Source organism: Moschus berezovskii, chromosome 8, assembly GCF_049115385.1.
Source record: "Moschus berezovskii isolate FMDL1 chromosome 8, NW_MosBer_1.0, whole genome shotgun sequence".
NCBI classification, from domain to species: domain Eukaryota; kingdom Metazoa; phylum Chordata; class Mammalia; order Artiodactyla; family Moschidae; genus Moschus; species Moschus berezovskii.
This window is the reverse complement of record NC_142467.1, coordinates 68,200,970-68,225,823: the sequence shown is the minus strand read 5'-3', so window position 1 is coordinate 68,225,823 and position 24,854 is coordinate 68,200,970. Positions and strand designations below refer to the sequence as shown.

Sequence of the window (24,854 nt, the reverse complement as noted above, 5' to 3'; positions counted from 1 at the left end):
CAGGGAGACCTTGGAGGCCCAAATGCCCACCTTAGCCTGGACAGCAACTCTGCGCTAACCACTGGACTCCCTCCCCTAGCCCCATGGCAGGTCACAAGACCATGACAACGGCTGGCTCTCCAGCTTCCCTCAGGCCCACTGTCACCTCATCCCACGCCTACCTGGGAGCCTGGAAATACTGCCCCAGGCCCCTCATCCCCATACCACCTGGTGGGCTTGAGCACTGCTCCCAGAAACCTCCTCCCTTGGTGCCTGGCCCACCAGACCTACCCAACAGTGGCGGTCCCGGACTGCCTGGCTCACCCCCCAAGCAGCGATCTCCTCCCTCAAACACAAAGCCGGGAGGCAGCGGGATCCTCCTACCTGAGCTTCCGAACTGGGTCCCAGCCAGGGAGGCGGGCCGGCTCTTCCCGTTGGCCACAGGCAGCGGGAACATCTGCAGGGAGGGAAGGAGAGGGGTAAGTGGGGATCACGGTTCTGCCGGGGTCCTGTCCCTCTGGGACCCCCACCCCCAGGGAGCACCTCCCAGATCAGTCACCAGTGGGATTTGAAAACTCCTGTTTACCACTTTCCAGAAATGAATTAACCTATGGAGCACTTAATATAATCCCTACTCTTAGAAAGGATACACTTTTAAGTTCCAGCTTTAAATAAAAGAGATCATTTATACCTCAGGTGGATCCCTAGGCATTGGTATTCCAGCCTCCAACCCTGACCTTCCCTGACCAGCCTGGCTTCCACCTCTCCTTGTGTCCCTGACCCCGCGAGTGGCAGGGTGAGGGGAGGACACCCCAGGCTCCACTGCTGGGGCGGGGAGCAGCCCCACATGTTGGGCTCTGCTCCGAGGCTGTACCCCTCCCTGCCAGTGACTGGGCAGTTCTCCCAAGGGTGGGGGCACCCAGTGTGGGAACACCACCCCCCAACCCCCACCAGCCTCCCCACTCACTCACCCAAACCCATGGTGTTAAGTCCCTCAAGATTAAACAGCTTAGCAGCATTAACTGGGAAAACCCAACACCAACAAACCCTTGTGCCATAGAAAAAACAAAATGCAGTCCTGCCCTGCCCCAAGGGTCTGAGTTCAGAGGTTCTTTCTGGGCCCCAAGTGACTCAGATTGGCCTGAATCAAGGCTTAGAACTGGGGAGCGGCTGATGGCCCCCCAATCCCTCCCTGGCCAACCAGGTGGTGAGAGTCTGTGACTGTTGGGGGTAGCATCACGTGCCTGGGGAGGGACCAGGAAGGGGGTTTCTGCCTGCACACCCCATTCTACAGAAGGGGAACTGAGGCCAAAGACAAAGCTGGCAGGGTGAGTGCAGAGGCTCATGGAAGGAAAGCACCCAGGCTGGATGTGGGTTCTTGGGGTTTGTGTCCTCTCTGGGGGTGGTGTGGTGCTCCCTAGACCCAGGGCCCTGTCCTCAAGGTGGGCCCCTTTCCCCCTGGGGACCCTAGGCCTGCGCTGGGGGAGGGGCAGGCCTGGGGGGGTCATCAGTCAAGACCCCCCGGAGGAGCAGGGGCTCAATTCCGTTTCTGTTTCATCCTCCAGGGTGCCGGGGGGCCGCTGACGTGGCACTTGCCACAGGGGGCACTGGGCCATGTCCTGTAGGCAATTCAAGTCTTGTGATCAGCCCAGACAGGCCCCCGCACTGCTCAGAGCCTCAATGCTTCCTTCTGTGAAATGGGACTCAGGGCTCAGGACGCGTGGGCAGTTGTGAAACCCAAGCGCACGTGGGCATGCACAGGGCTCAGAGGAGTACAGTCGGACCACCGTGCCAGCGCCTGTCCACAGCACCCTCCCCAGCCCCCAGTTGTTCCAGGCCATCATCAGGCTGGGGACCACCTCAGGCCCACCTGGGCGCTCAGAGCCCACATGCGCTCAGGACCACCCATCTAACAGGAAGCCCCGGACCAGGAGGACATGGATCTTTAACAGCTTGGGGCAGCTTTCTTCTCTGGTGTTTAAGTGACAGTTATCTCATTTCCTTCACATGGACCTGCCCCAGAGATACGCTTCCCCTTGAAATCTTTTGTTTTAATCGAAATTAGGTTGTTTTAAGAAAACAAATTAAGTCAACTTCTATGGGGCAGGTGGGAGGCAGAGCTGTGAGCCACAACTGGGGATGTCTCTGGGCCTCTCTCCCCATGATGACAAGGAGGGTGAAAAAGATCCAGTTCTGGGTTTCCCCGGAGGATAGACACTGGGCACCTTTCCCACTCCATCTCAGTTTCCTTATCCATGAAGCAGGTTGCTGGCTCTGAGCTGGTGGGGGAGGGGGTGGTCTAGACCCTCCAGACAGAAAGGGGAGGTGGGCAAGTGGTTGGGGCTGTCGGGCGGCAGGGGGAAGGGGCCACCCCCTCCCCTGACCCCTAAGCTGGTCTGTTCCAGCCCAATAGTCTGTGACTTGTCAGTTTAACAAAAAAACAACTGAGTAGCACCCCTGGTTACTCACCCGGGGAGGAAAAAATAAAACGGGGCTTAAAAATACCAGCCTGGCCCTTCCGGAGCCGCGGCCGCTCTGTCCCAGGGGCTGTTTTTCCGCAGGGTGGCTTCAGCTTGGGGACTTCTGTTTTTGACAGACCTCAGTGGCCTAGGCCTCGTACCCGCAGATGATCAAATTCAGACCGAAAGAATCAAACCAAAATGGTGCTCAGTGGGGCAGGGAGAGGGGCAGGATTTAGGAAGTCCACATACAGTCCCCAGGTTTACTTCTGTCACAGGCAGCCCACCTTACAGAAGGGCAAACCAAGGCCCCCACTCCTCCAAGGGAAGCTCTAGCTTCCAGCCCCTACCCCTAGGCCTGTCTGAGCTATGTGACCTCTGGAAGCCAGCACCCTCTCTGAACCGCCATCCACCTGGCCAGGGAATGGGCTGTGGCTGGTGGAGCATACCGCCTGGGAAGTGTAGGGACATCCTCTGCCACACCCCACACTCCCATCCCCCCAGATTCCTGTGCATTGCTCTCAAGGTCTCCAGTCACTTGTGGCCCCAGCTCCTGGTGACACTGCGCACTGGCTCTCATGTGAGTAAATAAATGAACAGTTACACGTCCGCTGTGTGTGTCCTCTCTCCACTCACAGATGGTCCCACACAGGGCACTGAAGCATTGGGCACTCCCATTTTTTGCATTGACAGTGCTGTGAATAACCCTGATCACACCATCCTATAGGTCAGAAGCAAGATCACTGTCAAGATCTCTGCATGCCCAAAGCAAGCTGGGGTCTCAGGGCCGAGCCTCCACAAGGACGAACTGAGGGCCCTGGGCAGCCGTGCCCTTACTCTGGGCTTTACATCTGTAAAGGAGTGGGCTGGACCCACTCTGTGCCAAGGCATACAGTTGGGTGACAGGTGCCCTGAAGCAGCACCCTGCTGTAGGGGTGTCAACCCATCCATTGGTAGCTCCCCAAATCCCCCCAGCCCCAGCTGGGGTCCTTTGACCCAAACAAGTTTGAAGTCCAGATACTGGGGGTGTTTTTGGCAGAGGGTTCTTCCTGTGGTCCTGGGACTGTGGAGAGCTGGGCGGAGAGGAAGGGTGGGTAGGGTCGCTCACCATGCTAAAGTCCAGGAGGTCACTGAGCTCCTTGTCCGTGCCTACAGGCGCCATTCTTTGCGACTGGTTCATTCTCCAGCGGCAAGGAGGTGCCGGGGTCAGCTCCTTAGGCCTAGAGACAGCCCTGCGTGGTGGCCACCACGGGTGCAGGAAGAGAGGAGGAGGAAGGAGAGAAGAGACATGAGCGAGGACGGCCGAGGTGGACAGATGGGGAGGCTGTTTAAGAGCCCCTCTAAATAGTCCCAGGCTCTGGGTCCTTCGCAGCCAGGATTCCGGGATTGGGGACCCTAGAGACCCCACCCCAGGGCCACGGGGGAGTTTGAACAACGGGGTTCGGGCAGCACAGAGCAGATCCCCTGAACTCCCTCAGCGACCACCAAGGAATCAAGTTGCAAATGTTACACTGGATGCGGGGCGGAGTGGTCCCTTCCCAAATCGGTCAGAACCCGCCCCTTTCCCCGCCACCTCTCCTATTTCCTCCCACCCGCACGCTTCCCACCAGCCCCGGCCCCGCCCCCGCGAAGAGGGAGGGGCGACCCGGCCCCGCCCCAAGGGAAACTTGGTGACCCCCCCCAACAGCTGTCAGAGCCCGTTGAAGGCCTGGTCACCCCCAAATTCAAAGCAAAATAAATCCACTAGTAAGACTGCGAAGCCCCCTTCCTGTCCCACGACTACACTGGCAGCGGGGGTGCCCCGTGCAGGGACCGACCCACAAAGCTTCCCACCACGAAAAACAACCGAACTCTGAAAAGAGAAACACCACCCTAGGTTGTTTTATTGTCACGATGTATCCGGCAATTATTTTTAAGCAACTCTGAAAATACCTCTTGCTCTGGGGGAATGAGGTCCCAAGACCCGAGTCTCCCCCACCTCACAAGGTCCCTGGGGCTCCATTCTAGAATGAGGGGGAATCCACCTGCCAGGCACCATCCCACACCCAGAAGAGACAGGAGAGCAGGTCCCCGTCCCACAGTCAGGCAGCGAAGCCCCTCCAGGGTTTCCTCCCGGGCCCCCAGGGGGGCGGGGGCGGCAAGCAGAAACCGTGGGGGCCACGAGGGAAGCTCGGGTTCCGAGGTCAAGGGAGACCCGATTTCAGAAGTGGAGAAACCCCCTCTTTGTTTGCCAACTAGAGAAGGGTGTGAAACGGATGCCCGGGCGCACCCCCTCCCCCGCGAAGCTTTTTCTTTTCTGGAGGGCGTGTGAAACTGACTTTTTTTTTTTTGAGGAGTACGAAACCGCACTCCTTCGTGGGGTGGCTGAAACCGATTTAAAAGCAGACCTGAGGGGGGGCTGAAACATGCTTCTCTGGGGGAGCTAAGATACTTCCAGGGTGTCACGAGGACTTTTGGGGGCTCAAAGCCACTTTGGGAGAAGAGGGGCAGGACCGTCCTCGGGGGGGGCGGGTAGGGGGCCCGGGAAACCAATCCCCACCCCAACCCCCGCAGCCAGTGCGGGCGACGCGGCGCGGCCCAGGAGCCCTTTGAAGCTTGGGGCGCACCCGCCGCCCGCGCCCGCGGAGCACATAGCAGATGTGTCCCCCGGCCCGAGCCCATAGGCGCGGCACACCTTCCCCACAGACAAAAGGACGCTCCTTCTGCCTCGTTCGCTCCCCTCCAAACTCCGCCGCCGGCCGGGCCCCCGGGGAAGGGGGCGCCCGCGGCCCCCGCGCCGCTGCCCCGCCGCAAAGTTGGGCGGCTCCGCGTCACCCCCGCCCAGCTCCGCAAACTTTCCCGAAGTGCCGGTCGGCTGGGGCGCGCGGGCCCGAGCGCGCTCTCCACGTCGTCGGCCCCCTCCGGCGCGCAAAGTTGGAGAACAATGACTCCGGCCGCGCCGCCCCCAGCCCAGCCCGCCCCCGCCCGGCGTCCCCGGCTCCCGGCGCCCCGGCGCCGCGCGAAGAGGCCCAATCCGCCGGGCAACGAACGGCGGAGGGTCCCAGCGCGCTCACCTGCTCGGTGCGGCCCGGCCCGCAACGCGCAGGGGGCGGTGGCATGAACAGCCCCCCCGGACAAAGAGGCGTCGCGGCCCCGAGGGGCGCGCGTGGGTGGCGGCGCGTGGTCCGGGTCCCCGTGTGTCCGACCCACGGGCCCTGCGCGCGGCCCTGGAGTTGGCGGAGACGCGTGCGAGGAGCCCACGGTGCCCTCCTGCCGCGTCGCTGGGTTCGGTCCGGCCCGCTACGCCTGCGGCCGCTGCCTCATCTTCCTGCGGCGGGAGACATGTTCCGCCCCCTGCCCCGCGCCTCGCCCCGCCCCCTCAAGGCCCCGCCCAGAGCGCCCCGCCCCGTCGCTTCTCGTGGATCCCTCCGCCACCGCCCGCTCTCCCGGCCGCCGCCGCCCGCCCAAACGCGCACGCTAGACGCGGCTGCGGACCCGCGGGGCCCGGCGCTTGGAACGGGAGCGCCGGGGATCTGGACAACGGCGGGGGCGCGGGGGAAGGAACTATCTTTTAGCGCGGAGGCGCACGAGAGCTGGGCGTATACTTGTGACGCAAACGGGAAGGGCCGTGAGATGGAACGATAAGGCGGAGAGGCCGGGGCCAATCGGAGGTAGCAAAAGCATGATTGGCAAGGCTGCCAGCAGTTCGTGGCTAGGCCCCGCCCCCTCCCCGCCCACTTCGCTCGGCCTAGCGAAGAGGCGGGTCTCTCCAAGCTGAAGGCCGCGAGAAGCTGTAGGGGGCGGGGGACAGCTGGTGTTTTATTCTCGGGTTTGCATGGCCGCCCGCACAGTCTCTTCAGCTTGGTCATATCTGAGTTTCTAGGTCTGGCCTCTAGTGCTGGGTTTTGCGAGCGGGCATCCTATGGCCGGAGTGAATGAATCAGACCCATTTTACCCTTGTGGCCACGGCTGCTAACTCCGTTTCAGGGTCTGAGAGCTCCACGTGGAACCCACTCTATGCTTCTGACTTGCTGTTTGCCTTTGGCTGCCTGAGACTCAGTTTACTCATCTGTTAAATAGGATCTGGGCCTGAGTTTGAGCTGGACTGGGACCTCACAGTCTCAGTTGCGGTTCTGGGGTCGCAAAGAGTCGGATACGACTGAGCGACTGAACTGAACTGAGACCTCACAAAGCTTTCAGACTCTCTGTGAGTTCACTTAGATCCCAAGTTCACCCCACAGCCAGGAGCTCTTGAGCTTTTGGGAATCGTAGACCCTACAGAATGGGAATAATTACAAAGGAAAATTAACACACTCTAATACGATTTGTGGCCCCCACCCCACCCTGTTTTGCAGGGATAAAATCACAGTCCCTTCCAGGCTGGGAAGAAGACAGTGTACCCCTGGCCCAAGGGACTCCAGCCACAGTGGCCTCCAGAAACTTCCAGGCTCACTCTCATCTCCAGGCCATTGCCCTGGCTGTGCCCTCTGCCTGAAAGGCTCTTCCACCCCATCTGGAGCCCCAGACCCCACAGTTCAGGGCGGTCAGGGAGGCCCTAGATCCAGGGAGCAGGACTGAAAGTAAGGGAGAAAAGTGGGATCCCTGGGGGAAGGGGAGACAACTCCAGGAAAGGCGGGAAGCTCAGGCGGCTCCTAATAAAGCCTCTTCCTGCTACATGGGGACCAGGCTGACCCCCACCTTGACCCTCAGAGCCAAAGTGCTGCCATGTGCCACAGGTCTCAGGAGGGGACTGAGGGTTTGGGGGGGTCTGGGTTCAAATCCCTCATCCCTCCTGGCATCACTTGGGCAAGCTCTTGCCGCTCTCTGGGCCTCAGTTTCCCCATCAGGAAAATGGGAGAGTGTAGTGATGGTCATTGTGTAGGTGCCAAGGGCATGTGCCTCCATCCTGTGGGCTCTCCCCACTGGAATACCCAAGTCTCTGGAGTGAGGGCTCCCAGACCACAGCCTTTCCCTAGACCAACCCCGATCCCACAAGTCCAGGGTCTGCTCTGGCTTGCCCCTAGCCTGGGGGGCTTTCTTGAGGATCAGGTTGGGGCTGAAATCCCTCTGGACCCCCAACTGACTCAGGGTGGGCCATCACCCTTTTCCCTGACCGTGCTAAGGGTCTAACCTGTACAGACAGAACTGGGGCCAGTATTCCTGGAGTTGACACACCCCCTGAAGTGGGTAAATGATCCATTAACAGGTCATGCAATTATTGAGAGCACCAACGGTATGCCAGGCTTGGTGCTGGGTGTTGGATCACAGTGGTGACTATGAGCTGTCTAGTCCCTTTCCTCCAAGGCAAGATGAACTGTCAGAGGCCCGCTATTTTAGTCCCAAATGTGCTGCTTCTATCCATGTGTTCAGCTGTTAGGTCCTCATGCCTGAGTGATTAAACCCATGAACCCATTGTACAGATGAAGAAACTGAGGTTCAGAGAGCTCCTCCCTGGGGTCCAGTCCACCCTGGGGCTTACACCTGCCAGGAGGCTCTCCCAGCACCCATAGGCCACCATTGTCTTCCCTGGGGAGGCTCAGTCTGAGTCTGAGTCACCGGGTGGAGCAGCCCATGGGGGACCACCACCCCTCCTTGGATGCCGCCTCTGCCCAGCCCTGAGGCCCGGGTGTGCCCTACAGGGCACTGGCACAGAACCAGGCAGCCAGCAGCTGGTGCCAGGGGCCCCTCAAGGGCAGCCCACAGCCCGCCCACCCCCGCCTGTCTGACTGAGGCCTTTGTTCTCCCCTGGTGCCCGCCAGGGGCCTGGGGCCAGGCAGGAGCAAGGAACGTGCCTCCCCCAGTGCGGGTTTCCTCCCTCCACCCAAGTCACACCTACTGTGTGCTGTCCCAGCTGGGAACTTCGGGAGGAAGACAACCCCATCTCTGGTTGGGAAAACTCATGCCGAGGACAGAATCCCACTAGTGAGTGGGGTCGCTGGGGCAGAACACAGGAATGGTGATGGAAACTTCCAGAAGACAGTAGATGGGCACACCGCAGTTAACCATGGATTTAGGACTTGGGGACCACTCTTCTGACATCATTTTCATTTGTCTCCAGAGTGGGCACCTTCTCCTGGGTGTGAACGGACCCCCCAAACGCACTCTCCCACTCCCACCCCACCCAGCCCCACCCTGCTGTTCCTTAGCCCAGGAGGAAGGGAGGGGCCCTTATCCGTCAAGCCAGACCCCACAGACAAACCTCAGGTCATGGTCTCTAACTGGGGGGGTACGAGTGGCGGGGGGGGGGGGGACAACTGCTTAGAGCTGGGGTCTTGGTGGGCCATTGACCCCCCGGAGGGGCCTGGCCTGGCTTGTCCATGCTCTCCGTGACTCCTCCCACACAGGTCTGGTTGGGGTTCCCTCACTCATTCATTCATTCATTCATTCTCCCTGGCTTCTGGGAGGGAGGGCTCTGCAGGGTGTGCTGCTTGGGCCTGGCGCCAGGGGCTCTCCCTGGATATGGGGCGGGGGGGCTTCTTACCCTCTGCAGAGGAGGGAGGAAGTGCTGACCATGGTGGGCACAAAGCGGATGATGGACGGAGCAGCAGCTCTGCTGGCCATGCTCCCACCCCCCAGCCTGCCTTCCTTGGTGCTCAGAGCCAGGGGCATAAGGAGGGGAGGGGACCCAGTGACTGGACTCGGTTTGTCCTGGGGAGTCAGTGGGCCAGGAGGGTGCCTGGAGCCCCAGCCACTTGCTTTCCAATGTTGGGTTATCAGAAGAGTTTGCTCTTCTCTGGGGTGGGTTCCCTGGGGCAACGACACTTGGGTGTGACCAGAAGGATGAATGGTCAGTGGGCAAAGAACAAGGAACCTGGGGGGCAGGGGATTGTGTGGTGTACTTTAGGACTCCATGAGGCTGGAGCCCAGAGAATTGGAGCAGTGACGCCAAAGTCAGGGGCACCGGGTCTGCATTGCAGGTGCACTATGGAGTCATGGTGGGGGTCTGAGCAGGAGAGGGACGTGGTCCCCATGGCTACATTTGGAGGTGGATTCAAAGGGTTGATTCTGGGGGTAATGAATGAGCTGGGTGGACTGGGGGTATGTTCGAGGGGTGATGGAAGTCTTCCCTGGGGGTGGGGGTGAGAAGGCAGCCATCCATGGGCGCTGAGTGTGGGCTGGGGACCTGGGTTTGTGAATAGTGGTACCCTTTTTGGAGCAGGGGTATCTGAGGGCCCAGGAAGTCCACATTCCCGCCCTGCCCAGGCCCCAGGGGACAGAGCCTTGGCTTGGCCACGAGGAACTTAAAGAGTGAATGAATGAGTGCCCACCCTAATCTAAACCCCAGCCCCAAGTTGAGCCCCAATTCTGCTCTGAGCCCCTATTCTAGACTGAACCCTGGGCCCAGGCTGAGCCCCCAACCCTGGACCAAGCCTGCCTGCCCTGCACCTCTCCCACCCGGCCCCCACACTACCCCCTCTCCCTGCCCTGTACCCGTCCACCCCCAGGGCTGGTGCCACCTGTCCAGGGCAGCCCTTCCCCTTCCTGGCAGGGTGCCCACAGCTCCTGACTCAGGGCCCCCGGGGGCCTGTCCCACCACATTCCAGGGGAGCTTGTGCAAACATGGGGCACCTCCCGACCAGCCCCTGGGCATTATCCAGCCCTGTTCCCCCGGGGGTGGACGGGGTGAGGGGGGCAGGGCAGGGGACAAGAAACCTTGCCAGATTCCCACTGCCCACGCCTGTGGCCCCATGACCTCTGCCTTGGAGGCATGGGGGTTCCTGAGCTACCTGCGGGAGGCAGCGGGAACCACCCATTGTTCAGACACAGAAACTAAGGCTCCAGCCCCTGCCTGAGGCGGGCCAGCCTCCTACACCTGGCGCACATGCCTGCCCAAGCTCCTTCACCTGTTCATGTGTGTGCGTGTGTTAGTCACTCAGTCATGTCCAACTGTTTGCGACCCCATTGACTGTAGCCTGCCAGGCTCCTCTGTCCATGGAATTCTCCAGGCAAGAATACTGGAGTGTGTTGCCATTCCCTTCTACAGAAGATCTTCCCTACCAGGATCAAACCCAGTTCTCCCACATTGCAGGCAGATTCTTCACCATCTGAGCCACCAGGGAAGCCCTCACCTGTTCCTTGGTGCCTTTCAGAATCGAGAGCGTCCGGGCGATTAGCACCTTGCCAGGCTAAGGTGTGTTGGTTTCACTTAAGGATTCTGGGGGAAGTCACGGGGGCAATGTGGTCTTCTTGGAGATAGGGGAGCTGAACCTGAAATGCTGAGGTGGTCCCAGGCTGGCGAGGGTGCTCAGGAAGAGGGCATGGGGCTGGGAGTGGCCTGGGGGGTCAAAGCCATTCCGTGGTGTGTGCTGGGGGCCCTGGAGAGCACTTGGCAGTGAACAGCACCCACCCCAGTCCTGGCCACCCTGTGTGGGGCCAGGACCCCACACCGGTCTCTCTATCCCCCTTTTCCACCATAAATTACTAGGCCTTTGCCCTGCCTGTGCCCTCCTTTTGGGTCACCCTTTCTCTCACTGTGCCTGGCTCTCTCCTTCTCATCCTTTGGCACTGTTTCCGTGTTGCCTCCTCCAGGAAGCCTCCTTGGCCTGCAAAGCAGGCCAGGCCCCTTTCCCCTCTTATAACTCCTGTCACCATTCATCTTTTTGCCATTTCTGTCACCCTATCACTCAAACCAGATCAGGGGCCCCCAAGGGCGAGGCCCAGGCTTTCTTGCTTATTGTTGCCCCATGAGGCTCAGAGCATCCTGGGGACAGTGCAGGCCTGGGGAGTGGCAGAGAGGCAGCTGAGGTCCAGTGGGGCTCCTGGTTCTTGGGGATAGACATGGAGCCAGGCAGGTGGATGTCTAGGGGAGCACACAGCCCATGGGCTGTGCTCCCAGCCCCTTGGCCCCGCTTGCCAACAGATCAAGTCCCACCTCCCACTCCCCACCATGAGTCTTAGCTGTAAGACCCCAGGGTGCATGGCTGGATGTGTCATCTTGGAGTTCTACACCCCAGGACCCTCTGAGGGCTGTGTCCCTATGTGGGTGTTTACAAAGGGCAGGTCGATAGGGTCACCATCAACACGATGCAGTTTTTCTGCTGAGCATCTCCTGGGATCCCCACTGGTGCTGCACAGGTGGCAGAGATGTTAGGGGGAGGGGCATCTATTAATCAGCTGAGCTCCCTGTGCTCCAGGGATGGAAGGAAACTGAAAAGTTTGGCTGCCCACTTCCCCCCACCTCCTTGCCTTCCTTAGGGGTGGAAAAGGCACAAAGGCCACAGCTACAAAAGGACAAAAATCTTCCAATGTGACTCTGTAGATATGCTTCTGACATGTAACAAACCCACAGACAAGATGGGACTTCCCAGGTAGTGCAGTGGTAAAGAACCTACCCACCAATGTGAAAGACACAAGAGATGAGGGTTTGATCCTGGGGTTGGGAAGATCCCCTGGAGTAAGACGTGACAACCTGCTCCAGTATTCTTGCATGGAAAATTCCATGGACAGGGGAGCCAGGCAGGCTATAGTCCATAGGGTCACAGAGAGTCAGACACGACTGAGTGACTTAGTGCACACACACACACTGGTGAGATGTGACATATGGAGAGAAACTATTTTCAACCTAGTTACAGAATAAGGATTTATGTCCTTCACATACAAAGAGTTGCTACAAATCAATAAAAAAACACCAAAATGGAAAACTGGTCAAAGAAAGGAACAATTAGTTCACATGTGAAGCCACACAAATGGCTGCTGGAGAGACAGAAAAAGAAGCTTAAAGTCACTCATGATGAAAGAAATGTAAACACATATGCAAATAAGAAACCACGTTTTGTTCTGATAGTTGGCAAAATGGTAAAAGATTGGTTACATCCTGCAATAGTGAAGGTAAGTGTGGAGGTCCTCTGAGGGGGTGATTATTAATATAGAAGCTCTGCATCCCTTTGGACTCCCTAATTCCAGCCCTAACACTCAGAAATCTATTAAAAATGATAGTGCAAGCAGGGGTGTTCATTAGAATGTGGTTTGTGGCAGCTATTACTCGGAAACAGCACATACCAATCACCAGGGATGAGAGAGAAGATCCCAGCCGTGACTAAACAGGGAAAACTGAACTGCTTGATGGGGTAGGGGAGTGTTGCATGCATGTTCTGAGCCAAGGACATCTGAGGTGGACTGTTCAGATTAAATACAAGTTTGGGACCCACAGCACCATTTTGGGAGCACAGTTTGTGTGAAGCAAAAATGTGTGTATCGAAAAAACACAGGAGGAGGAAATGCCCCAAGGGTTCAGCGGTTACTCTGGGTGCGGAGTTGGGGGGGGGACTTTCAGTTCTTATTTTATATTTATATTCATGAGGTGGGATGAACTTAGAGGTTGGATTGTGTTTTCGATGTGAGTGTGTATGTTCTGGTATTTTTTTTTAATTATAAGAAAATTTAGTTTGTCAATCCCTGGTTGAGGTTGGGTCTCTGAAGAGCCATGGGAGGGGGTGGGGTGGGTTTCCACAGGGGAGATCAAGATTCCTTTCAGGAACTGGGTTCACTGGGAGTTCCTTGGAGGGGGCAGGCTTCCAGCTGCCCCTTGGGTCCTCTGGGGAAAACCCCTGGTGCCCCGGGGAGGGCCCCCCTGGGTGACCTTGAGCCTGAGCCAAGTACAGGGAGCAGTGCAGAGAGAGTCTGACGTGGGTACTTCCTCACTCAGAGCCCAAGTTCTCATCAGTTCAAGGGGACTGCAGATCCTACCACCCACCAGGGGCCAGGTTGGGCCCCTGGTCGCAGGGCAGGTGTTGGGGGAACGCTGAGGGGCGGCCCCTTCCCCAGGGACAGGGACAGCCCCGGGCACTGCCCAGAGGAACTGGGTTGTGCGGGTCACAGAACTGCCCCTTTAAAGGTATCAGTTTCCCCAGGTTTGCGTGGAAACTGGAGAAGCGTGGAGGGCTTGCCTTGGACCCAGAACCACCAGGTTCTTGGTTTCTCACGTTTGGCCTTCCCTTGACTCTGTTGTGTGGGCGGGGCTTGGCCCCTCAGTGCTCCTAAGCTTCCTTCCACCCCCTGCCAGCCTAGGTGGCTCCTAACCCCTCGGTGCATCACCTATAAGGTCTGCACACAGGCACAAAGCATAAGAAATTCACTCCCCAGCTCCTAATTCCTTCCCCTAGGGGTCTGGCTGTGTCAGGCTGGCAGTGACACTTGCAGTCAGGGCTGGGGTCCAGGAGGAATCCAGAGCAGGAGCAAACTGAGGTCACCTACAGGGTGTGCACCAGTCAGTTCCCCCCCAGCCCCTCCAGCCGTGCTGGCGTCCCCCTCCCTGCTCCTTGGACATCGTGACTCATGCTGACCTCAGGGCCTTTGCACGGTTGGCCTCTTGGCCTAGAGCACCTCTCTCCCTCACTCTCTCCTCAGCCCATCCATCCCCACGACTGTCAGCTTTGCTTGCTCAATGTCCCCTCCCAGTTCCTGCAGGGCAAACGCCCTCCATCCCCACCAGGCTCTCCCCAGAGTCCAGCCCACACGGTGGAGAGGCTGGGGAAGACAGTGGCCCCCATTTCACAGGTGAGAAAATCGAGACTCAGAGGGAGAGGTCTGAGGTCAGACAGGGAGAGGCACTGAGAAGCCCCCCCACCCCTGCCTCAGCCCCTCTCCACCAGGGCAAAGGCATTTCCTTCTGCTCAGGGGGCTGTGGGGTCCTAGGGCAGCTGGTGGGGCACCTAACGGGTCTTGGGGCCTGTGTGTGTGGCAGCGGCAGCTGGGCTCCTGGGGCCCAACCCCCACTCGGAGTGCGAGTGGGAGGTGGGGGAGGGGGAGCCGCAGCTGGCGCCTGGCCCTGTGCCAGTTAGGAACCCCCGTGGGGTGGGGCTGCCCCGACCGTCTCTCTCTCTTGGTCTCTGTCTCTATATCTCCCTCTGCTTATCTGCCTCTGTCTCTTCTCTTTCTGTTTCTCTCTTTGCCTCTGTCTCTCCATCTCCCTCTGTGCGTGTCTCTGTCTTTCTCGGCCTCTGCCTGTCTGTGTTTCTTTGTCTGTCTCTCACTGGAGCTGGGGGACTAGCCCCATTTCAGATCATTAGGATCCCCCCTTTACCTCCACCTGCTGGGTGTAATCATGTGAACTGAAGGACCCCTACCTCTGCACGCCCACTGTGGTCTCTATCCCTCCCGAGACGGGAGCCTGGGACACCCTTCTTGTGGGCTGGGGGACCCTGGGCAAGTTTCCCAGCTGCAAAGTCTGTGGGCACCCTCTCTGGGCCAGGGGTGGGATGGGCCACAGTCAGTCTGGGAAAAAACAGTCACTAAGGAGCCACTTTACAGGCATCTGAATCTGTCCTGGGGGGGGGTCCCCTACCTTAGTGACCAGAGAGAGTCCTGGGGAGGGGATACAGAGGCCAGAAGTGATCCTGCACGGGAGTGGGGTGGGGTGGGGAGAGGCCCAGCCAATGCAAAGGCCCTGATGCCTGGGGCAACCCTCAACCAAGTTCCTGGGTTCCCAACCCTAGGTCATGAAGCAGACTGATCTGCCCACCGCCCCACGTGAAGACCCCTCCCCTACCCCGGAAGTGTGCAGGCAGCCAGGAGGGCAGTGGAGGTGAGCAGGGAGCAGGATGACTGCCTTCCCAGGGCCGACTGCCCTGTCTCTACATCCCCCCAAGTCTGCCAGTACAGCCATCCCCTGAAACCTCCCTGACAATAGACTCCAACACCGCGGAAATATCCCCAGGGGGCTGTGGCTTGATCACCCCTTGATTTGCATTTTTGCATATTAATGAGGGTAGAGCTGCTAATTCTGCCATATTGTTTTAAAGGTGCAGAAACACTGGTACTGCTGAGGAGTGAGGAGGGGGTATTCCTCACTAGGAGTGAGAGGGGGGCCTGGGTCCCCAGATACAGGATCCCTGTCCCTTCGTTTCAACCGTTGCCCCTTGGGTCACAGGGGCGGAGGGGCGGGGTCCCCCAGTCTCTGTGTCTCTGCTCTTGAAATTGGGGCATCAACCTTGGGGGCAGCAGGGCAATGGGGAGTCTGAAATTTTCTGTCGGGAGCTCTATCCTGAGCATCCCATGGTGGGAAAATTGAGAACTTGGGATCAGACTCTGCCGTAAAATCTTTGGATTCCGTCATAGACTCTGGATCCAGCATCATCTCCATCTCCTGAGTTCAGGCCGGAAACCCCACTCCCCCCACCATTCCCCGCAGCCCCGGTGGGGTGGCGGGGCGTTCTGACCCCACTTGTGGCCCTAGGCTCTCTCAGCCCAGCCTCAGGATTCCTTCCAGCTCCCCCTTGCCCAGCTGGGACCTTTGCACATGCTGCTCCCCCGCCAGGTGCTCCTCCTTTCCCTTCAAGTTCACCTCTTCTGTGGCAATCCAGGCCACCCTGCCCACGCGCCTGTTTAGCCCTGTCACCTCCAGGTCCCCATCTCGAAACTGGGAAACCGAGGCACAGCCTGGAGAGGCCGCCTGCTCGGGTCACACAGGGTCCCCCCTCAGACCACTCCCCTCCCATTCGCCTCGGGGGTGGGGGCTGGACCCTGGGGGCTTGGGGTCCTTGCGGCGGTTCAGGCCAGAGGTGCGCACTTGGGCGCGTGCTGCCACCTGGTGGTGCCCTGAGGTGGGTCTGAGGTTTTCCTCTGGCCTCGGAGCCCCCACTCCAAGGAGCACATCGCGCGCTGGGGGACCCAGGAAGCCCCCGGGTGCAGCGATACCGAGGCAGGCCAGAGTCCCCGGGCCTGGGGACGCGGGCAGCAATGGGCAGGATGGAGAGGGTTCAATGATGAGGAAGGAAATGGAGGCCCGACCCGGCTGCCCTGTCCTGACCCTCTCCAGACGCCTCCCGTCAGGCCTGTGACTACTCCAAACCTTCCCGTTCCATTGTCACCCTAATCTGAACATTTTATGTCCACACAGATCCCTCGCCTGACCCGGTGCAAGGTGTGAGCGCGGGGCTGGGGAGACTCTACGCTGCCCGGGACAAACGCACTGGGGGGCCCGGGGCCAGTGTCCACCAGGGGGCGCCCGCCGCCCAGAAACCCGCGGAGGCCTGCTGCGCGCGGTGGCCTGCGCACGCGCGTGCCCGGTGCCTGTGGGCTCTGAGTGCTCGTTGTGCTTGCGATGTCCACGCGTACCCGGTTGGGATCTCGCACGTGTGAGCTCACTGTGCTCGCGTGTACGCAGCTCTCAGCTGTGCTCACGAGCTCGGTCCTACCGGCACGCTGGTGTGTTCATGTGCTCGAACGGTTTACGTTGCCCTGCAACAGCTCTGTTGGGTACCGTGTACTCAGGACCTGGCGCGTCCGGGGACAGGTGGGCACAGTTTTGTTTGCACGTGTGAGGCTTGTTTGTCCACGCGTATGCACATGGGATTGCCATAACCAAACGTCCACATTTCCTTTGTGCATCGATCTGTCTGCCTGTCTTCGAGCGGGGTCCTACCTGCACGTCTCCATGTACTGCCCGGCATAACTGCAGATGCGCAAGTTCTGGCAAACAAGTGTCCACATATTCTGGCATGTTTATTGCGTGTTTACACATGTGCCTGCTCGCGTGTGCACTGTGATGGGGCACACACATATACACGTGTGCTCGGGGATGTTAATGTATATCTCCATGTTAGGGCTTCCCTGGTGGCTGGCTCAGACAGTAAGAAATCTGCCCGCAATGCAGGAGACCCAGATTCGATCCCAGGGTAGGGAAGATCCCCTGGAGGAGAATCCTCATGGAGAATCCCATGGACAGAGGAGCCTGGAGGGCTACAGTCCATGGGGTCACAGAGTCAGACACAACTGAGCAACTAACACACACATGCATGCACCTGTGCTTACAGCCACAGCCCACATTCAAGTCCCCCCTCAGAGACACTGCTCCCAGCAGGACCCCTTTCCACCAGTCAGCTGTCAGAACGTCTCTAACAGGTCCTCCCTGAGGTCCTGACATGCATTTTGCCCACTCCCTGCTCTCCTGTTCTTGCCTCTCTGGCCTCCACCCAATCTCCTCCTGCTGGTGGTCACAGGCTCCATGTCACCTGCAGGTGCCACGTGTCACCTACAAGGAGACAGGGAGCTTCTGGTTGTGTTGACATCTTGCCTTTGCTGTGGCCGTTCTTTCTGCCCCAACTTCCCCAGGACCCTGCTGACATGTCCCCAGCTCAGTGTCACCTCCAGCCAGTGCTGCCCTCCACCAGGTCCCCCAGCTTGTTTCTTTCCTTTGTTGTCCTAATCTGGGTCTTGGCTATTGCCTGTCCCCCATGAGGAGTCATGCTCTGTGATGTCACCCCTGATTTCTGGCATCCCAGGGACACCTTCCTGAGAAACTGGCAGAAGGACATGACCCACAGTCCCCTTGATTATGGGAATCTATGCCGTCCTCTGACAATCCATCCACTGTCAGCCAGCCCTGGAGAAGCTCCACCATGGCGGAGCCTGCCTGATATCCAGCCTCCCCCGCGTCCTCTCTGCTCACATCACTCTCCCTTATGGTTCCCTCTCCACTCATCAAACTTCTGTTCATCCTGTAGGGCCCTATTCCATTGGTCCCTCTTCTAGGATACCTCACCTGGTCTCCTGGGGGTGAATGGACAAGAGGCTGCCATGGAGGCAGGGTGATCGTGGGTGGTCCAGGCCAAGTGTACAGACAAAAGCCCATCAGTACATCCAAAGCGGACTCCCGGGAGGGGTGAATGCCACTTCCTGGGTGCCCTGCAGTGGTTGGCAGAGCTGATAAGCTGCCCAGGAGGTTCTGATATGAGCAGTGTATCCTACTGTGTTTCTCCCCCGTGCCTCTGTCCTTCTCTCTGCCTGTCTGTCCCCTCCCTCTATCCCTACCTCCCTCTCCTCCTTCCCTCTGTCCCTTGGTCACCCCTGACCTGGCCATACCCCAGCCCCAGGGGGCCATCTCCTTGGCAACAGTGGCCATGGGGTCAGTGGCTGGATCAATCTCCTCTCACCCGGATAGCCCCGACCCTGGACCTGGAAGGTGACAAGGAAGTGGGGTCAGGCCTGGGGTCTGGGCTGGAGGGATGTTGTGGGATTAGGACAGGGGTCCCTCATCCAGGGCAGCGGTGGCGAGGTGTGGAGAGGGAGAGAGGGTCCTTGGTGGTGTGGTCAGCAGAGGAAGAGGTCAAGTGAGCCCTGGGCACATACTGACTCCAAGATTTGCCCAGGCCTGTTCTTTCCAGCACGAGTCACTACGTGCAAGGACCTGGAGGAAGGTTCAGTCATTGTCCCAGTTTGCAGCTAATAACAAGGATGCCTGACTGGGCCCTGGTCACAGCTGGCCCTGAAAACCAGGGCTGTGTCCACAGCACGCTGGACAAGTCCACATTCCTGAGTTGGCTGCCATCACAGCTTCTGGAAGATTCCATTACTGCTACTGAGCAGTCCGCCGTCACTGCTTCTAGAATATTCCCCCATCACTACTTCTAGAATACCCCACTGTCACAGCTTCTAGAATATTCCATCATTACTGCTTCAAGAATATTCCCCCCATCACCACATCTAGAATAGCCCACTGTCACAGGTTCTAGAATATCCCACCATTACTGTTTCAAGGATATTCCTCCGTCACCACTTCTAGAATAGCCCAGTTACAGCTTCTAGAATAGTTCACCATTAGTGCTTCTAGAATATACCCCCCTCATCACCACTTCTAGAACATTCTACCATCACTGCTCTGAAGAGTCTACCCCCAGGGGCCTTTAGGTTTTTCCCCTTTGGGATCAGACCATGGAAGTTTACCAAACACTCCAGAAGGAATGGGCTCTCTCCCTTCCTCAGCGGCTGTGGGGACGGCTTAGCAGAGCAGCCACAGGGATGAGGGCCACAGGGGGCCCTGGGCGCAGGTCGATGAACCTGGCCTGTGAGAACATTGATCACTAAATGCGTTTGTATAGATCCTGGGACAGGTAGCCCTGGCCCCGGGGGAAGCGAGGCAGGGCCAAGGGAGCCGTGGAGGGCAGGGGGGGCACTCCGCAGGCTGACTGGGGACGCCAGGGGTGCAGTACAGCACAGAAGATAACCTCATTCGTGTCCTCCTCTTTTCGAGCCTCACTTTCCCCATCCGGGAGGTGACGATGTGGAGGGGGTTTGCGGTGGGCCTCCTGGGCCCCTCTATCCAGAGGAGGCACCTCCAGCTCAGAGAGGTCAGGCTGCCGGCCCAGAACCACACAGCCTCAGGGGTGGGGGGTTCTGCGATGCGCTCTGTTGATGCAAAAGACTTTCTTTACCCAGGGCCTTCCCACCCTGCGGCAGGCACTAGGGGGCAGCTGGGAACCCCCTCCCCGCCGGCCGGGACTGCTGGCCCTTTAAGAGACTCGTTTTGGCGCGGCCTCGGGGTTATCGATTGCAGCCTTGGAAACACGATTAGATTATCCCGGCTGGGAACGGCAGCCTGGCGGGGGCCGCGTTGGGGGAAGCAGGCTTCTTGTAAACGACTCCCCGAAGGGCACTGGGGCTGGGTCTCCGGGGCTCGATGCTGGGGGCTTCCCAGGTGCCGGCGGCCCTGTGCTCCGGATACTAGGGGTGGATAATCGATTCCTCTGTTTTGTGAGTAGGAAACTGGGCTGCACAGAGGGGTGCGCCTTTGTCCAGCACATTTATTGAGCGCCTCATGTATGCGAGGAGCGTGAATTCAATAGTCACTATATAAAAAAACGTCATTAAGTAGTGTTATTATCATAAATAATCATCCCTGCTGTCCTATGAAGCTTTTGTCTGAGTCCACTCTGATCACTGAGACAACTGGTATGGGGTGGGGGAGCCTATGATCCCATCTTACAGATGGGGAAACTGAGGCCTGAGCTTTTGCAAGCCTGAGGGGCTGAGCCAGAACACGCAGCTTCCCTCCTCCCCACGAATCGCCCCCCTCCCCCACCCCCTCTGATTCCTGGGGCACCTCCCAGGTGAGTCACTTATAAAGTGAAGAGACTGGTTTGTGGGGACAAGCCCTTCCACCAACCCTACTTTGTACTGCAACCCCAAAGGCCTCTGGGAGACATTTGAGCTTGGTGGGTTGGTCTGAAGGCAGATTTACAACCCCCTCCCCAAATGTGGGCTGAAAGCTTGGGGAGGATTGATGGGTCACCGAGTCTGTGCCTGGGGCGCCCCCCCATCACCAAATTCTGAAGCCTGGGGAGAAAGCTCCACTCATCCAAGCCTGCCCACTTGCGTGAGCAGGAAGCATGAAAGGCCCACCCCTCACACACTCCTCTGTGCCTGCCAGACCACGAGTGACTTCCTTGACCACCTACTGTGTGCACAGGTGCAACTCCCACCCCCCTCACCTGAGCGCACCTGCAGGACTTGCAGTAAGAGTGGATCCCTGCGCACACCCGCGTTCACCCCGGAGGCGCCCTGAAGCCCAGCTCCAAATGCTCCTACGCGAACGTTTGTCAATTGACTAAATAATAGTACTTAGCAATAATGGTAACTGTGCTTGTGCTTAGTCACTCAGTCATGTCCAACTGTAGCTCTTCTGTCAGAGCCCGTCAGGCTCTTCTGTCCATGGGGCTTCTCCAGGCACGAATACTGGAGTGGGTTGCCACACCCTCCTCCAGGGGATCTTCCCAACCAGGGGATCAAGCAGCAAATTAAATAACAACAGTTTAGACAGGATCTAGTTTATTTTTTAAAAAATTTATTTAATTATTTGGCTGGGTTGGGTCTTAGTTGCAGCACGTGGGATCTAGTTCCCAGGCCCCCTGCATTGGGAGGGTGGAGTCTTAGCCACTGGACCACCGGAAAGTCCTTGGATGTCACTTCTTGATTACCCTCCCAGCCTCATCATTCCGAAAACCTCTATTATCCAATCATTCCCAGCATTTATTAAGTGCCAACTGTATGCCCCAGCTACCCCCTTCAACCCCTCAACATCCCCGTGAGGCTGGAAATATGACAAACCTGGTCTGCAAAGTAGGAGATGGGATCAGGGAGGTGGGGGGGCTTTTTCATAGAGCTGAGAGATGAGATTCTAAACCCAGAGCCATCTGTGCCTGGCCCTCAGTTTGTCTGTGAGGAAAGGGGGTGATCATCTTGTCCTGAGGTTCTGAATGTGGGGACACTGTGGCCCAGAGCCAGGGAGAGGCCCAGGTGTCTCCCCGAGCTCTGAGGAAGAGCCGAGGGACAGTTCAGGAAAAAGTGGGGTGAGCCAGGTGTGGGCTACAACCAGATGCTGTGACCTTGGGACCACCCACAGGGAAGCGCCTGATCCTGTGGGAAGGGTCTCAGGAGCAGGAGGTCCAGGGAAGGGAGCATGCCCCTGCCCTCCCACAGCGGGAGGGGACCCCAGAGCAACCAGCCAGAAGGGGCCTACACACACACACACACACACACACACACACACACAGAGCAGGCACTTAATAGATGCAGGTGGGGGACTTCCCTGGTGGTCCCATGGCTAAGACTCCAAGCTCCCAAGGCAGGGACCCTGTTCCATCCCTGGTGAGGGAACTAGATCCCTAACTAAGACCCAGTGCAGCCAAATAAATAAATAAATATTTAAAAATTATTTTTTAAAATAAATTAGAAATGTAGGGTCAAGGCCCAGGGGTGACCATGGAAAGGACTGCCTGGGGGCTGGGCCATAGGAGGGGTGAGGGGCCCAGGAGGTGTCCTCCTGGAGTCACCCCTGCAAAGTGCAGTGTGGGCCTCTCCCAGCCACCTTCCCTATCCCCTTTCTTAAACCTGTGTCTCTCTGCATCTCTGTCTCCCCCGTCCCTCTGTCTCTCTGCCCCTCTCTCTGCTTCCCTGTCTCTGGGCTTGGCTGCAGTCACCTCTCCCTACCTCTCAGCTCCGGCTCACCCCTTCCCCAGGCCTTCCCAGGTGCCCTAGGCCGTGGCCTTTCCGGGTGCCCAGCCCCCAGCCATGAAGAGCCTCTGGGGCATGAAGAGCCTCTGGGGGCAGGAAAGGACAGCCCACAACCTCTCAGCCACAATGACTTGAGAAGCTCCACAGACACCCCCCGCCCCTCCCAGAGCCGGGTCTGAGGCTGCTTGGCCTTGTGGCCTTGGCCCAGCCCCTGCCCTCTCTGGACAGTGTTACCCAGCTGTAAACTCCCAAAGGGCTGGGATTCCAGGAAGTCAGAGACTGGATCGGCCCTTACTCGAATGCAGGCTGGGAGAGTCTGTTGTCTGGCTGTGTCCTTCAGTCTGGGGTCCCAGGCAACCATGGTGAGCAGACACCAGATGGTGGGAGAGGAGAGAATGAATGAATCCACCAGTCCCTCAGGTATGATGCCTCCCTCGGGCCCTCCACTCACATCCTGCTGGGGCAGTGGCAGTCAGGGGTGCTGGACCAGAGGAGGGCCAGCACCCCTGGGGCTGGGTGTCCCCCTCACTGCCTCTGGGCCTGGGCTTGGGGTGGTCCTATCCCACAGATCCACCCCAGGTGCTGCTGGCTGAGGTGAGCAGGGTGGCCTGGGTCCGGAGTGGGCAGCAGCGAGGCAGGAGGTGGGACAAGGAGGGAGACTGGGACACCGTCCAGGCTGGGCTACAGGGACCCGTGGGCTGTGGGGAGGTCTGCGGTCTTTTTGTTGAGTTCACTGGGGAACCCCAGGAGGCATTAGAATGATGGAGGCGTGAGGCTGTCTGGGCGCGGGGAGAGAAGGAACTCTGGGGATAGGAGGAGGCCAGGAGGCTGGGATGAGGCTGCTCTGAGGCCATGTGAATGTCTGAACTGGGGAAGGATGGCAAGACAGCACGATCGGCCTTCCTGCCCAGCCCCTGACACCCAGAGGAATGGGGTCCCAGGAAGGAGCCCAGGGCCAGGAAGGGGTGTGGGGCAATGGCCATGGCCCTGCTGGCCCCTCAGAAGCAGTAATTAAGGGCTCCCGGCGTCCCCGCGGCGTGATGTATGTGCGCCTTAACTAATCATTTATTAGGTCACTGATGGTTCGTCAATATTAATTCATTTATTTAAACAACTCGGCTCCGTAATGAAGATGTTGCCTGAGAGGGGACGCCGGTGGGTGGTGGGGCCGGGGTTGCAGGCAAGGTGCTCAGGCCTAGGTCTAGGGGTCTCTGGGGCCCCGGGAGCTGATGTACAGGTGACATGTCCTAGCAGCTCAGAAGTTACACCAACATGCCTGTGCCGGTGAGGAGACCAAGGCTGGAGCAAGAGGGGAGCTGCCTGGAGGCCCTGTAGTGATTGGGGAGGGTGGGGAGAACTCAGGCTGACCCCTCAGGACATGCTGACCCCCCAGGACATGCCACTCCTCTCCAGCCCTCCTTCTGCAGCCCCACCAGCCAGCCATGCGCTAAAATGCTCAAGGCTGGCTTGCTCCCTGTATGTACTGTGCCCTCTGCCTGGTGCATCCTTCCCTTACTCCTGGCCTGCCTGTAGACTTGGACTTGTTGGGGGAACATTCAAGAACAAAAATCAGATCACACGCCTCTTCGCTCTGCTCAAGAGCAGTGTGTGGCTCTCCAGTACCCTGCAGAGGAAATTCAGATGCATCTGTCTCCGCTGACTCCTGCTGACCCTCCTCACCCAAAGACATCCCCGTCACGTCTCTAGCACCCATGACCCTGTCCTGGTGATTTGTTTATCTGTTTGTCCTCTCTTTTCCCTGCCAGCCTCACCTCACTGAAGGAAGGGAACTTGTCTGTCCCAGAGTGTGGGTGACAGGCAGCAAATGTCAACCCCCCCCCCCACAGCAGACACTTTGGGGGCTCAGGTCGTGGCGCTGGGGCCCCTGTCACTTCAACACAGCTGCAGCTGTCCGTCCCCAGTGAGCCTTGGGGCCCCTCTGTGCTCTGGAGGGACCAGAGGTGAGGGGTGATGTCCCTCCACACCCTGATGGATAAGTCCTGTCATTTGTCCTTGAAGGAAAGTTATGACCAACCTAGATAGCATATTAAAAAGCAGAGACATTACTTTGCCAACCAGGGTCTGTCTAGTCAAGGCTATGGTTTATCCAGTGGTCATGTATGGATGTGAGAGTTGGACTGTGAAGAAAGCTGATCACTGAAGAATTAATGTTTTTGAACTGTGGTGTTGGAGAAGACTCTTGAGAGTCCCTTGGACTGCAAGGAGATCCACCCAGTCCATTCTAAAGGAGATCAGTCCTGGGTGTTCATTGGAAGGACTGATGCTAAAGCTGAAGCTCCAATACTTTGGACACCTCATGCGAAGAGTTGACTCACTGGAAAAGATTCTGATGCTGGAGGGATTGGGGGCAGGAGGAGAAGGGGACGACAGAGAATGAGATGGCTGGATGGCATCACTGACTCGACGGACATGAGTTTGCGTGAACTCCAGGAGTTGGTGATGGACAGGGAGGCCTGGCGTGCTGTGATTCATGGGGTCGCAAAGAGTCGGACACGACTGAGCGACTAAACTGAACTGAACTGAACTGAGTGACCACTCTGGGCCGTGTCCCTCCAGCTCCCTCCCAGGAGGCCTCCTGCATAACCCACCCTCATTCAGCTGGTCTTGGGCTCAGCTTCTGGGGCCCCCAACTCTGAGACTCTGTGATTGCAGTCTCTGAAACAGGTCCAGGGACAGGAAATCCAGATC

General features: G+C 58.4%; 1 protein-coding gene across 13 annotated transcripts in view; it reads right to left on the bottom strand.

The window, feature by feature from the left end:
• TCF3 (transcription factor 3) overlaps nucleotides 1–5,782 on the bottom strand; it is a 32,311-nt gene extending 26,529 nt beyond the window's left edge. For 7 of the 13 annotated variants that reach the window (XM_088838674.1, XM_088838675.1, XM_055429090.2 and 4 more), the window contains exons 1-3: nucleotides 5,492–5,782; nucleotides 3,547–3,670; nucleotides 364–436 (exon numbers count right to left, since the gene is read on the bottom strand). In XM_088838674.1, coding sequence (XP_088694800.1) covers nucleotides 364–436; nucleotides 3,547–3,618 — 145 coding nt within the window. In that variant the 5' untranslated portion in view covers nucleotides 3,619–3,670; nucleotides 5,492–5,782. Of the gene's footprint in view, nucleotides 1–363; nucleotides 437–2,448; nucleotides 2,801–3,546; nucleotides 3,671–5,491 lie in introns of those variants that run through there. The other 6 variants (XM_088838676.1, XM_055429091.2, XM_088838678.1 and 3 more) reach the window with 3 other exon arrangements.
• Nucleotides 5,783–24,854: the final 19,072 nt, after the last annotated feature.